The sequence below is a fragment of the Muntiacus reevesi genome, chromosome X, assembly GCF_963930625.1.
Source record: "Muntiacus reevesi chromosome X, mMunRee1.1, whole genome shotgun sequence".
NCBI classification, from domain to species: domain Eukaryota; kingdom Metazoa; phylum Chordata; class Mammalia; order Artiodactyla; family Cervidae; genus Muntiacus; species Muntiacus reevesi.
The window spans coordinates 112,546,473-112,561,203 of NC_089271.1; the positions used below are offsets into that span (position 1 = coordinate 112,546,473).

Below are 14,731 nucleotides of genomic sequence, written 5' to 3' on the forward strand. Positions count from 1 at the left end.
CTAGGGATTTTCTCTTCTGTGCAGTGTGGATGGAAAAGTTTTGAGGCTACTGTAAGAGGAGGACCAAAACCCAGAGGCAGGAGGCTTAACTCCAGAATTTTAGAACACCAGAGTACTCCTGACTCCAGGGAACATTAATAGAGAAGAGCTCACCCAAAAGCTTCCATACCTACTCTGAAACAAACTCCACCCAAGAGCCAACAAGTTCCAGTGAAAGACACACCATGCTAATTCTCCAGCAAAACAGGAACACACCACTGAATATTAAAAGAGGGGATGTCCAAAGCCATGCCAAACTCACAGACATCCCAAAATTCACTGCTGGACACTTCAATGTATTCCAGAGGAAAGAGATCCAACTCCACCCACCAAAACACAGACACAAAGCTCCCCCAACCAGGAAACCTTGAAAAACCACTAGTCCAACCTCACCCACAGGAAGCAGACTCCACAAGTAAAAGGAATCATGAACTTCCAGCCTGCAGAAAAGGCACCCCCAAACACAGGAAGCTAAACAAAATGAAAAGCCAGACAAACGTTCAGCAGGTGAAGGAATATGATAAAAACCCACCAAGTCACACAAAACAGGAGGAGATAGGAAGACTACTTGTAAAAATAATTCAGAATGATGACAGTAAAGATGATCCAAAATCTTGAAAACAAAATGGAGTTACATATAAATAGACTAGAGACAAGGATGGAGAAGATGCAAGAAATGTTCAAGAAGGGTCTAGAAGAAATGAAGAGTCAATCAGTAATGAAAAATGCAATAACTCAGATTAAAAGCACTCTGGAGGGAAGCAACACTAGAATAACTAATGTAGAAGAGAGAATAAGTAAGATGAAAGATAAAATGGTGGAAATAAATGAAGCAGAGGAGAAAAAAGAATAAAGAATTAAAAGAACTGACAACAAACTCAGAGACCTCTGGAACTATGTTAAATGTTCTAACATTCGAAGCATAGGTGGCCAAAAATAAGACAGAAAGAAAGGGCATGAGATATTAGTCAAAAACTTCCTTAAAATGGGGAAGGAAATAGCCACCCAAGTCCAAGAAACCCAGAGAGTCCAAAACAAGATAGTTCAGTTTAGTTGCTCAGTCGTGTCTGACTCTTTGCAACCCCGTGAACTGCAGCATGCCACGCCTCCCTGTCCATCATCAACTGCCGGAGTTTACCCAAACCCATGTCCATAGAGTCGGTGATGCCATCCAATCACCTCATCCTCTGTTGTCTCCTTCTCCTCCTGCCTTCAATCTTTCCCAGCATCAGGGTCTTTTCCAATGAGTCAGCTCTTCACATCAGGTGGGCAAAGTATTGGAGTTTCAACTTCAACATCAGTCCTTCCAATGAACACTCAGGACTGATCTCCTTTAGGATGGACTGGTTGGATCTCCTTGAAGTCCAAGGGACTCTCAAGAGTCTTCTCCAACTTCACAGTTCAAAAGCGTCAATTTTTTGGCGCTCAGCTTTCTTCACCATTCAACTCTCATGTCAATGCATGACCACTGGAAAAACCATAGCCTTGACTAGACAGACTTTTGTTGACAAAGTAATGTCTCTGCTTTTCAATATGCTGTCTAGGTTGGTCATAACTTTCCTTCCAAGGAGCAAGCGTCTTTTCATTTCATGGCTGCAATCACCATCTGCAGTGATTTTGGAGCCCCAAAAAATAAAGTCTGACACTGTTTCCACTGTCTCTCCATCTATTTCCCATGAAGTGATGGGACCAGATGCCATGATCTTAGTTTTCTGAATGTTGAGCTTTAAGCCAACTTTTTCACTCTCCTCCTTCACTTTCATCAAGAGGCTCTTTAGTTCTTCCTCACTTTCTGCCATAAGAGTGGTGTCATCTGCATATCTGAGGTTATTGATATTTCTCCTGGCAATCTTGATTCAAGCTTGTGCTTCCTCCAGCCCAGCGTTTCTCATGATGTACTCTGCATATACCCAAGGCAAAACATCACAAGACACATATCAGTCAAAGTAAAAAAAAATAAACAATGAAACACAAAGAGCAAATATTAAAAGCAGCAAGGGAAAAGCAACAAACAACACACAAGTGGATCCCCATAAGGATAACACCTGATCTTTCATTAGAAACTTAAACGTACAACTAATATTACTCTACCCAGCAAGGATCTCATTCAGATATGAAGGAGAAATCAAAAACTTGACAGACAAGCAAAAGCTCAGAGAATTCAGCACCACCAAACCAGCTCTTCAACAAGTGTGAAAGGATCTTCTCTAGACAGGAAACACAGAAAGGGTTTATAAAATCAAACCCCAAACAACAACATAAATGGTAATGGGATCATATTTATCAAAAATAATCTTAAATGTTTCAAGGTAAGTGGCGCTTTGTTGAAGCAGTCATGAAGAGATACCCCACTTCCAAGGTAAGAGAAACCCAAGTAAGACAGTAGGTGTTGTGAGAGGGCATCAGAGGGCAGACACACTGAAACCATAATCACAGAAAACTAGCCAATCTGATCACATGGATCACAGCCTTGTCTAACTCACTGGGTGCCATGTGGGGCCACCCAAGACAGACGGGTCATGGTGGAAAGGTCTGAGAGAATGTCATCCACTGGAGAAGGGAATGGCAAACAACTTCAGTATTCTTGCCTTGAGAACCCCATGAACAGTATGAGAAGGCAAAAAGACAGGACACTGAAAGATGAACTCCCCAGGTTGGTAGGTGCCCAATATGCTACTGGAGATCAGTGGAGAAATAACTCCAGAAAGAATGAAGGGATGGAGCCAAAGCTAAAACGATAGCCAGTTGTGGATGGGACTGGTGATAGAAGCAAGGTCTGATACTGTAAAGAGCAATATTGCATAGGAACCTGGAATATTAGGTCCATGAATCAAGGCAAATTGGAAGTGGTCAAACAGGAGATTTGCAAGAGTGAATGTCGACATTCCAGGAGTCAGCAAACTAAAATGGTGCAATGGGTGAATTTAGCTCAGATGATCATTATATCTACTATAGTGGGCAGGAATCCCTTAGAAGAAATGGAGTGGCCATCATGATCGACAAAAGAGTCTGAAATGCAGTACTTGGATGCAATGTCAAAAATGACAGAATGATCTCTGTTCATTTCCAAGGCAAACCAGTCAATATCACAGTAATCCAAGCGTATGCCCCAACCAGTAATGTGAAAGAAGCTGAAGTTGAACAGTTCTATGAAGACCTACAAGACCTTTTAGAACTAACACCCCAAACAGATGTCCTTTTCAATATATGGGACTGGAATGCAAAAGTAGGAAGTCAGGGAACACCTGGAGTAACAGGCAAATTTGGCCTTGGAGTACAGAATGAAGCAGGGCAAAGGCTGAGAGTTTTGCCTAGAGAAGACACTCGTCATAGAAAACACCCTCTTCCAACAACACAAGAGAAGACTCTACACATGGACATCACCAGATGGTCAACACTGAAAACAGATTGATTATATTCTTTGCAGCCAAAGCTGGAGAAGCTCTATACAGTCAGCAAAAACAGGACCGAGAGCTGACTGTGGCTCAGGTCATGAACTCCTTATTGCCAAATTCAGACTTAAATTGAAGAAAGTAGGGAAAACCACTAGACCATTCAGGTATGACCTAAATCAAGTCCCTTATGGTTATGCAGTGGAAGGGAGAAATAGATTTAAGGGACTAGATCTGATAGACAGAGTGCCTGATGAACTATGGACGGAGGTTTCTGACATTGTACAGGAGACAGGGACTAAGGCCATCCCCATGGAAAAGAAACGTAAAAAAGCAAAATGGCTGTCTGAGGAGGCCTTACAAATAGCTGTGAAAAGAAGAGCAGTTAAAAGCAAAGAAGAAAAGGAAAGATATTCCCATCTGAATGCAGAGTTCCAAAGAATAACAAGGAGAGATTTTAAAAAGCATTCCTCAGCTATCAACGCAAAGAAATAGAGGAAAACAACAGAATGGGAAAGACTAGAGATCTCTTCAAGAAAATTAGAGATACCAAGGGAACATTTCAAGCAAAGATGGGCTCGATAAAGGACAGAAATGGTAGGGACCTAACAGAAGAAGAAGATATTAAGAAGAGGTGGCAAGAATACACAGAAGAACTGCACAAAAAAGAGCTTCACTACCCAGATAATCATGATGGTGTGATCACTCACCTAGAGCCAGACATCCTGGAATGTGAAGTCAGGTGAGCCTTAGAAAGCATCACTATGAACAAAGCTAGTGGAGGTGATGGAATTCTAGTTGAGCTAATTCAAATCCTGAAAGATGATGCTGTGAAAGTGCTGCACTCAATATGCCAGCAAATTTAAAAAACTCAGCAGTGGCCACAGGACTGGAAAAGGTCAGTTTTCATTCCAATCCCAAAGAAAGGCAATCCCAGAGAATGCTCGAACTACTGCACAATTGCACTCATCTCACACGCTAGTAAATTGATGTTCAAAATTCTCCAAGCCAGGCTTCAGCAACACGTGAATCGTGAACTTCCAGATGTTCAAGCTGGTTTTAGAAAAGGTAGAGGAACCAGAGATCAAACTGCCAACATCCACTGAATCATCGAAAAAGCAAGAGAGTTCCAGAAAAACATCTATTTCTGCTATATTGACTATTCCAAAGCCTTTGATTGTGTGGATCACAATAAACTGTGGAAAATTCTGACAGAGATGGGAATATCAGACCACCTGACTCACCTCTTGCGAAACCTATATGCAGGTCAGGAAGCAACCGTTAGAACTGGACATAGACCAACAGACTGGTTCCAAAGAGGAAAAGGAGTATGTCAAGGTTGTATATTGTCACCCTGCTTATTTAACTTATATGAAGAGTACATCATGAGAAATGCTGGGCTGGAAGAAGCACAAGCTGGAACCAAAATTGCCAGGAGAAATATCAATAATCTCAGATATGCAGACAACACCACCTTTATGGCAGAGAGTGAAGAGGAACTAAAAAGCCTTTTGATGAAAGTGAAGGAGGAGAGTGAAAATGTTGGCTTAAAGTTCAACATTCAGAAAACCTAGATCATGGCATCTGGTCCCATCACTTCATGGCAAATAGATGGGGAAACAGTGGAAGCATTGTCTGACTTTATTTTTGGGGCTCCAAAATCACTGCAGATGGTGATTGCAGCCATGAAATGAAAAAACGCTTGCTCCTTGGAAGGAAAGTTATGACCAACCTAGACAGCCTATTGAAAAGCAGAGACATTACTTTGCCGACAAAGGTCCATATAGTCAAAGTTATGATTTTTCCAGTATTCATGTATGGATGTGAGAGTTGGACTGTGAAGAAAGCTGAGTGCCGAAGAATTGATGCTTTTGAACTGTGGTGTTGGAGAAGACTCTTGAGAGTCTCTTGGACTGCAAGGAGATCCAACCAGTCCATACTAAAGGAGATCAGTCCTGAGTGTTCATTGGAAGGACTGATGCTGAAGCTGAAACTCCAATACTTTGGCCACCTCATGCGAAGAGTTGACTCATTGGAAAAGACCCTGATGCTGGGAGGGATTGGGGGCAGGAGGAGAAGGGGACGACAGAGGATGAGATCCATACACAGGTTTGGGTAGACTCCAGCAGTTCGTGATGCACAGGGAGGCCTGGCATGCTGTGATTCATGGGGTTGCAAAGAGTTGGACGTGACTGAATGAATGAACTGAACTGAACTTAACCTTAAATGTAAGTGGGTTAAATGCTCCAACCAAAATACAAAGACTGGCCGAATGGATACAAAAACATGACCCCTATATATGCTGTCTACAAGAGACCCACCTGAAACCTAGGGACACATACAGACTGAAAGTGAAGAGCTGGAAAATATATTTCATGCAAATGGAGACCAAAAGAAAGCAGGAATCGCAATACTCATATCAGATAAAATAGACTTTGAAATAAAGACTGTAATAAGAGACAAAGAAGGATACTACATAATGGTCAAAGGATCAATCCAAGAAGATATAACAATTATAAATATATATACACTCAACATAGGAGCACCTTAATACGTAAGGCTAATGCTAACAACTGTGAAAGGGGAAATTAACAGTAACACAATAATAGTGAGGGACTTTAATAGCCTACACACCTATGGATATATCAGTCAAACACAAAATTACCAAGGAAACACAAGCTTTAAATGATACAATGGACCAGGTAGACTTAATCGATATCTACAGAGCCTTTCCCCCAAAAGCAACAGATTTTAACTTTTTCTCAAGTGCACACGGAACATCCTCCAGGATAGATCACATCCTCGACCATAAATCTAGCCTTGGTAAATTTTTAAGAATTGAAACCATTTCAAGCATCTTTTCTGATCACAATGCAGTAGGATTAGATGTCACCTACGGGGGGGGGGGGTGGGAATCTAAAAAATCATAAACATGGAGGCTAAATAACACACTACTGAATAAACAACAGATCACAGAAGAAATTTTAAAATGCATAGAAACCAATGGTAATGAAAACACAGCAACCCACAACCTATTGGATTAGGTAAAAGAAGTGCTAAGAGGGAGGTTCATAGCCATACAAGCCTACCTCAAGAAACAAGAGAACTATCAAATAAACAACCTAACTTTACACTTAGAGCAACTAGAAAAAGAAGAACAGAAGAATCCCAAAGTTAGTAGAAGGAAAGAAATAAAAAATCAGAGTAGAAGTGAAAAAGAAACAAAGGAGACTATAATAAAGATGAACAAAACTAAAAGTTGGTTTTCTGAGAAGACAGATAAAATAGACACTTAGCCAGGTTCATCAAGAAAAAAAGAGAGAAGAATTGAATCAATAAAACCTAGAAATGAGAATGGACAAATCACAACAGACAACACAGAAATGCAAAAGATAATAAGAGACTACTATGAGTAATTATATGCCAATAAAATAGACAACTTGGAAGAAATGGACAAATTCTTAGAGAAGTATAACCTTCCAAAACTGAACCAGGAAGAAATAGAAGATCTTAACAGACCCATCACAAGCACAGAAGTCAAAGCTGTAATCAAAATTCTTCCAACAAACAAAAGCCCAGGACCAGATGACTTCACAGGTGAATTCCACCAAAAATTTAGAGAAGAGCTAACACTTATCCTACTCAAATTCTTCCCAAGTATTGCAGAGAAAGGTAAACTCCCAAACTCATTCTATGAGGCCACCATCACCCTAATAACAAAACCAGACAAAGATGCCACCAAAAAAGAAAACTACAGGCCACTATCACTGATGAACATAGATGCAAAAATCCCCAACAAAATGCTATCAAACAGAATCCAAGAACATATTAAAAAGATCATACATCATGACCAAGCGGGCTTTATCCAAGAGATGCAAGGATTCTTCAGTATTCACAAATCAATCAATGTGATACACCATATCAACAAATTGAAAGATTAAAAACCATAAGATTATCTCAATAGATGCAGAGAAAACCTATGAGAAAATTCAACACCCATTTATGATAAAAAACTCTCCAGAAAGCAGGTATAGAAGGAACATACCTCAACATAGTAAAAGCCATATATGGCAAACCCACAGCAAACATTATCCTCAATGGTGAAAAATTGAAATCATTTCCTCTAATATCAGGAACAAGCCAAGTTGTCCACTCCCACCACTATTATTCAACATAGTTTTGGAAGTCCTAGCCACAGCAATCAGAGAAGAAAAAATAAATAAAAGGAATCCAGATTGGAAAAGAAGAAGCAAAACACTCACTGTTTCCAGATGACATGATCCTCTACATAAAGAACCCTAAAGACACCAACAGAAAATTACTAGAACTAATCAATGATTAGCTGATTCATGTTGATGTGTGGCAAAAACCAGCACAATATTGTAAAGTAAATATCCTCCAAATAAAAAATTTTTTAAAAACTGGAAATAGAACTGCCATATGACCCAGCAATCCCACTCCTGGGCATACACACCAAGGAAACCAGATCTGAAAGAGACACGTGCACCCCAATGTTCATCGCAGCACTGTTTATAATAGCCAGGACATGGAAGCAACCTAGATGTCCATCAGCAGACGAATGGATAAGGAAGATTATACACAATGGAATATTACTCAGCCATTAAAAAATATTTGAATCAGTTCTAATGAGGTGGATGAAACTGGAGCCTATTATACAGAGTGAAGTAAGCCAGAAAGAAAAACACCAATACAATATACTAACGCATATATATGGAATTTAGAAAGAAGGTAACGATAACCCTGTATGCGAGACAGCAAAAGAGAAACAAATGTATTGAGCAGTCTTTTGGACTCTGTGGGAGAGGGCGAGGGTGGGATGATATGGGAGAATGGCATTGAAACATGTAGAATATCATATGTGAGATGAGTCGCCAGTCCAGGTTTGATGCATGATACAGGGTGCTCAGGGCTTGTGTACTGGGAAGACCCAGAGGGATGGGATGGGGAGGGAGGTGGGTTCAGGATGGGGAAATACATGTACACTCATGGCAGATTCAAGTCAATATATGGCAAAACCATTACAATGTTGTAAAGTAAAATAAATAAATTAGTTAATTAAAAAAATTTTTTAAACAAATTAATAAAAAAAAATACTGAACACACACACACACACACACACACAAACCAACTTCAGATCAAAGGTAATCTTCACCAGGAGTCCCCTCTTTGAAGAGACAGTCCTTCTGTATGCTCTTGTGGCACTGTATCCTGTGACATCACAGCCTGCATATGACATTACACACCCTGCATATGTGCATACTAAGTACTTCAGTCGTGTCTGACTCTGTGCAACCTTACATAGAGAAAATAATAAAGAGAAAATAATAACTGCACACACACACACACATATAGGGAAGAGCTATTTGTGTATGCCCAGGAGTGGGATTGCTGGGTCATATGGCAGTTCTATTTCCAGTTTTTAAAAAATTTTTTATTTGGAGGATATAACACACACACACACACATACACACACACACACACACACACACACACACAAAACCCCAAGTCAGATCAAGGGTAATCTCCTCCAGGAGTCCCCAATTTGAAATTCAGTCAGTTCAGTCGCACAGTCATGTCCAACTTTTTGCGACTCTATGGACTGCAGCACACCAGGGTTCCCTATCCATCACCAACTCCCAGAGTTTACTCAAACCTATGTCCATTCAGTCAGTGATGCCATCCAACTATCTCATACTCTGTCATCCCCTTCTCCTGCCACCTTCAATCTTTCCCCAGCATCAGGGTCTTTTCAAATGGGTCAGTTCTTCACATTAAATGGCCTAAGTATTGGAGTTTCAGCTTCAACACCAGTCCTTCCAATGAATATTTAGGACTGATCTCTTTTAGGGTGGACTGGTTGGATCTCCTTGCAGTCCAAGGGACGTCCTAGGGACTCCCAAGAGTCTTCTCCAACACCACAGTTCAAAAGCATCAATTCTTCGGCACTCAACTTTCTTTATAGTCCAACTCTCACATCCATACATGACTGCCACTTTGAAGAGACAGTCCTTTTGCATGCTCTTGTGGCACTGTATCCTGTGACATCATAGCCTGCATATGACATTACACACCCAGGGTACGTGCATGCTAAGTCACTTCAATTGTGTCCTCCTCTCTGTGGCCTTACAGGCTGTAAGGTCAGGCTCATCTGTCCATGGGATTCTCCAGACAGGAATACTGGGGTGGGTTTCTGTGCCCCCCTCCAGGAGTCTTCCCGACCTAGGGATTGAATCCACATCTCTTACATTGGCAGGCGGGTTCTTTACCACTAGCGACACCTGGGAAGCCCATTATATACCTTTTCCTGTGCTGTGCTGCTGCTTAGTTGCTCAGTCATGTCTGACTCTATGACCCTCAGGACTGCAGCCCGCCAGGCTCCTCTGTCCATGAGGATTCTCCAGGCCAGAATACTGGAGTGGGTTGCCATGTCCTCCTCCAGGGGATCTTCCCAACCCAGGGATTGAACCCATGTCTCCCACATTATAGGCAGATTCTTTAGCATCTTAGCCACCAGGGAAGCCCAAGAATACTGGAGTGGGTAACCTATCCCTTCTCCAGGGGATCTTCCTGATCCGGGAGTCAAACCTTGGTCTCCTGCATTACAGGCAGATTCTTCACCAACTGAGCTACTAGGGAAGCCCCATTATATAACTTAGTGATTGTTTATTTACGTGACTATCTCTCCCTTTAGATTTCCAAGTCTTAAAGGCAGGGGCTGTGATTGTTTGAATTCTCCTTCTTAACACAAGACTTCCTGTCTCATAGATCTCCAACACGCTTTTGTTGAAGCAATGAATCATCCTTGCTACCTCTCTCTCCTTCATGCCCCATGGCCTGCCCTTCCTCAAGTCCTAACCACATCAAAACTCCTCAAATGCATTGATTACTCTCCATCTTTACCACTCTGCTTCAAGCCACCATCCTCTATCAGCTGGACATAGCAGCCTTTTAATTGTCTGAATTACTTCAACCCCAGGATTCTGGTACCCACACAACAGCCAGAGGGGTTTTTCTAAAATGGATATCTCATCATGTCACTCACTAGCAAGAAAGCCTTTATCTCAATAAAAAGAGCTAGAGTCTTTAGCTCAATAAAACCTCAATAAAAAGCTTGAGGGATATTCAGAATCTTAATTGAAGTAAGAAAAATTCCTACAAACTTATACCCTAGGATGATTTGACCTCTATAACACACAAGAACTACTATAAGGCTGCAAGGTACTTCCTTAACATTTAATAAACTAAAATAGTTCTTCAGTATCTAGAGCTAACCCATTTTCTCTGCCTTCTGTGCTTAATAATGTCTCAAACTTTTTGATTCAAATTTTATAGAATATTTGATGTAATGGAGAAGTAAGTGATTAAAAGTCTTTTCATAATATTTGTAACAGGAGCTCATGCCTCTCCATGGTGAGATTAGGCTGTCAGGACATGACATTCTATGATTATGATGTCATAGCCCCCTAAAACAAGCTGAGCCATGTTAAATTCAGCAGTTTCCTTGGCAAATGAAACCTATCAACAAGGTCCTGGACATGAATCTCTTCATTTATGTCTTCCTTTTATCAATTTGGACAAATAGTTGTTTAGATAAAAACGAAAGCAATGGATCTGCTACTGCAGGTATGTCCCTAACCTTAAAAGCTAGAAATTATGATCCATTATTTTAAATACATTCAAGTACTTAATTAAACAATCTAGCTGCTTTCTAGATTTAAGAAATCTGCTGCTTCTTCTGGGTTACTATAGTAGGTCTTCGAGAATTTCTAGGACAACATCTGAGAGTTTTACTTCCATGTAAAAATTCCAAACAACATAGAAACAAAGAGTACAGCCATATTATCCCCTTGCATTCCCCTTCCCCACCTAATCCGCCAACCCCTGCCCCCACTTCCACAAGCCAAACTAGAAAATTATATGTGAATTAATCTAGCGTGGTACCTAACACATACTACATTTCAAGAACGTTTTTTTCTTGCACCATCCTCTTTCCCAACACATGCATTCACACACACATCAACATTCAAGTGCATTCACACACTCAAAAACCTAGGTCATAAGTTGAACAAGCCACAGTGTGGGGTAACCTAGGTAATTATACTGATTAGCCAGAGGTAGCTCCAAGATTTGGCTTCTAGACTGTGGCTGGCTGGGGACATGACAGAAGGAGGAAAATGATAGTGGACACTTATCATGCTTAAAGAAATGATGAGATTTGACATTGACCTATAGTAACAAAACCCCATCAAAATGGAAGCAAACTTGGTTACGTAGCACATGTTCTGATGATACATTTTCTTTCACAGTATCTACACATGCTGAATCCAAGCAAGGCAGAATGCAGGGAATAAGGCGATATCTACTCATTATCCTAACTGTTATCCTCATCATCGGCTTTATTATCAGATGTCATTCCTTTATTCAGTATATCTGTGTGGGCGAGGAATCCCATAAAGCAACAATGTAAGTCTTACACTTCTGAATTAAAAAGAAAAGGTGTGGGGTGAGGGTGCACACTCAGTTCTTCACTATAACTCCCAAAGCAGCAACGTAAGTCTTACACCTATGAATTAAAAATACAAGGGGCGGGGGTTGGGGGGGGGCATGCATGCATGCCTGTGCCTGCACGCACGCATGCACGTACACGTATAAGGGTTCACTGTTGTTATCATTACTTAACATTAACTTTAGACTTCAAAAGAGCTACCGACATCGTGTGGGTTGGATATGTTCACTTAGATGAAGTTCTTGACTGATCTCAAGTACATTATCAAGTTTAGCCAAAACTATCTCTTATTCACGGTTCAGTTGAATCCCAGGCTGATAAATTCATTCTAAATTGAGTCTAGAGAAAGAGGGAATGACTATCTAAATAAGACAGAATTAATATCTTCTCAGGGGAGAGAGGAGTTGGGTCTCTGCATTCCAAAGATAGTAATGCATTTTGGATAATCTATCATTTTAAGATGTAATAACATGAAAAATTATTAATGGTGTTCAGTGACCCTAGTCCGTGCCTTTCATGTAGGAGGATCAGGCTGGCTCTGACATGCTGGGTCCCTAAAACTTTCCCAAACCAAAGACTGGTGACCAAATATACCACTGTTCTATTTCTTTGGTTTTAGAGTAAACTTGTGAGGATAAATATGCATGGTTACAAAACTTCATGGTGCAAATATGATAGGAAAGCAATCAATTTGGTCTAAAGACGTTTTTATGTGACAAGTTGTGCCAATTGTGCCTCAGTTGCATGTCAGCTTGTGACTTTTTTTATAAAAAATTTAATTTCTGGAATAGATAAAATTCTCTCTCTCCCTCTCAACAGTAGATTTGAAACAAGTTTGTGTCATTCCATACATGACTATATGATTATCTATTGTGTTTGAAACAGTAAAATTAAGAAAAAGAAAAAGCATTCAACACAAGTTCAAATTTGTAACCTGGGTCATGGTTTTCACCACACTCCAATTCTTACTGTGTTCAATTTTCCTGCTAGAGCCAAAAAAAAAAAAAAAAGTCTAAACTGACACAATAGTCCATGTTTTCCAGTGATAGCAGAAGGACTCTTCTGATTTTAATTGTCATACTTCAAATTTGTATTTTCAGGGTCAAGAAAGAAGGCAACACTGAGGCATCATCCACGTCATCTAAAATATCATTCACTGACTACAAGTCACTGACTGCTGGTCCCAGCAATCCAGAAAAACAATCCGTGCTATCTAGTATAGATAAGTCATGTGGGCCCTCAAGTCCACAAAAAGCCTCTGCACCTTCAAGTGCAAAAAAGTTAGTCAGGCCTTCAAGTCAAAAAAACCCATCCAAGTCATCAACTTCCAAAAGAGAGCTAGGATCACTCCCCCAGGAAAAATTTCATAGAACACGCAGTCCAAAAAAGGCACATAGGCGGGCTCACGCCCATAAGCATATCAGGTCACGTCAGGTCAGTCCATCCTATCCAAGAAAGGCCATCACACCAACTTGGTCATCAAACCTACAATGTCTGGTCAAGCCAACCAAAACTTCTCCACCCTATCCAAAGAGTCAAAGTGTCCCTGAGCAATCAAGTGTAGCAAAACGGACCAAACGTCAGAGACATCATAAACTAAAAAGCCCAGCTTGTGAAGGTAGTGCAGAGATATTATCTAGGCCTCAACCAGTGAATTTCTGTCAGTACTACATGGAAAAATGCCTTGTTTGCAGTGCTTCTTCTGAGCCATTCATCACTCATATTTCAGAAAGGAATATGAAGCATATTCCAGTTCCAGATTATTTACGTGAACTGAAGCACTTTTACAAGTCATTTCACAAGACAGAGCCCAAAGATAATGCACTGTATGACAACATGAATGATAGCCATTTCACAACATGTTACAGCGATGGTGAGAGTGACAGGGAGACAATTATTATGTGCAATATAAAATGCAAGGAAGCCATCTATAGAACTTCCCAAAATAATTAAGGCCTCAGAAAAAAAAAAGGACCACCCATGTAGAAGAAGCAAACTTCTACCAACTATTATATTCTCACCATATTTAAGAACCTGGTAGAAGAAAACTCCACTTAGAGTTTTCACTATTGAGATTAGACTTATCCATCTCGAGGCAATTTACTTGAAAAACAGTAAATAAATGTGTGATATACCAACTGATACTTTTGCAATTATTATTGCATTTTAGAGATATAAATCTCTTTTGGAGGTATATAAATCTATTTTAGATCTGCTTGGGAAAACTCCAGGAGATGGTGAGGGACAGGGAAGCCTGGTGTGCTGCAGTCCATGTGGTCTCAAAGAGTTGGACAAGACTTAGTGACTGAACAGCAACAACAACAGCTTAGATCTGGTCACTTGGATGGGCTTCCCAGCTGGAGGAGTGGTAAAGAATCCGCCTGCCAATGCAGGACACATGGGTTCGATCCCTGGGTCGGGAAGATCCTTTGGAGGAGGAAATAACAGCTCACTCCAGTATTCTTGCTGGGAAATCCCATGGACAGAGGAGCCTAAAGTGCTATAGTCCATGGGGTCAAAAAGAGTTGGACACAGGCACACAGTTGGGTGGGAACCATAATCACACACACACAAATATAGAAGTATTGCAAGATGGGTACCCTGGGCTCCTCCTTTCCTTGGATTAGAACTCAATTGAAGTCTCAATCCAACTATTTTCTTTAATTTTGACATAGTGTCCTCAGAATTTAAGACTGTCTTTCTGGGGTGCCCAGTGCATGGCGGAAATGGCTCTGTGTGCTTCGTGCTGACTGCATTGGGGAAATCCCTGATA

At 40.6% G+C, this 14,731-nt stretch overlaps 1 protein-coding gene across 1 annotated transcript; it reads left to right on the plus strand.

Annotated features, from left to right (window-relative positions):
• The first annotated feature begins 10,948 nt into the window (after positions 1-10,948).
• On the plus strand, positions 10,949-13,911 carry LOC136153572 (uncharacterized protein CXorf66 homolog). Its single transcript, XM_065915516.1, has 3 exons — positions 10,949-11,075; positions 11,759-11,915; positions 13,059-13,911. The coding sequence occupies exons 1-3, from the start codon at positions 10,961-10,963 to the stop codon at positions 13,909-13,911; spliced, it is 1,125 nt and encodes a 374-aa protein (XP_065771588.1). The 5' UTR covers positions 10,949-10,960.
• Positions 13,912-14,731: the final 820 nt, after the last annotated feature.

Bases quoted from the DNA above. Each gene is read 5' to 3' on its own strand.
- LOC136153572 (XM_065915516.1), top strand. From the start codon at position 10,961: ATGAAACCTATCAACAAGGTCCTGGACATGAATCTCTTCATTTATGTC. The intron at 11,076-11,758 runs GTATGTCCCTAA...TTTCTTTCACAG, and splicing joins CAATGGATCTGCTACTGCAG to TATCTACACATGCTGAATCC. The intron at 11,916-13,058 runs GTAAGTCTTACA...TTGTATTTTCAG, and splicing joins GAATCCCATAAAGCAACAAT to GGTCAAGAAAGAAGGCAACA.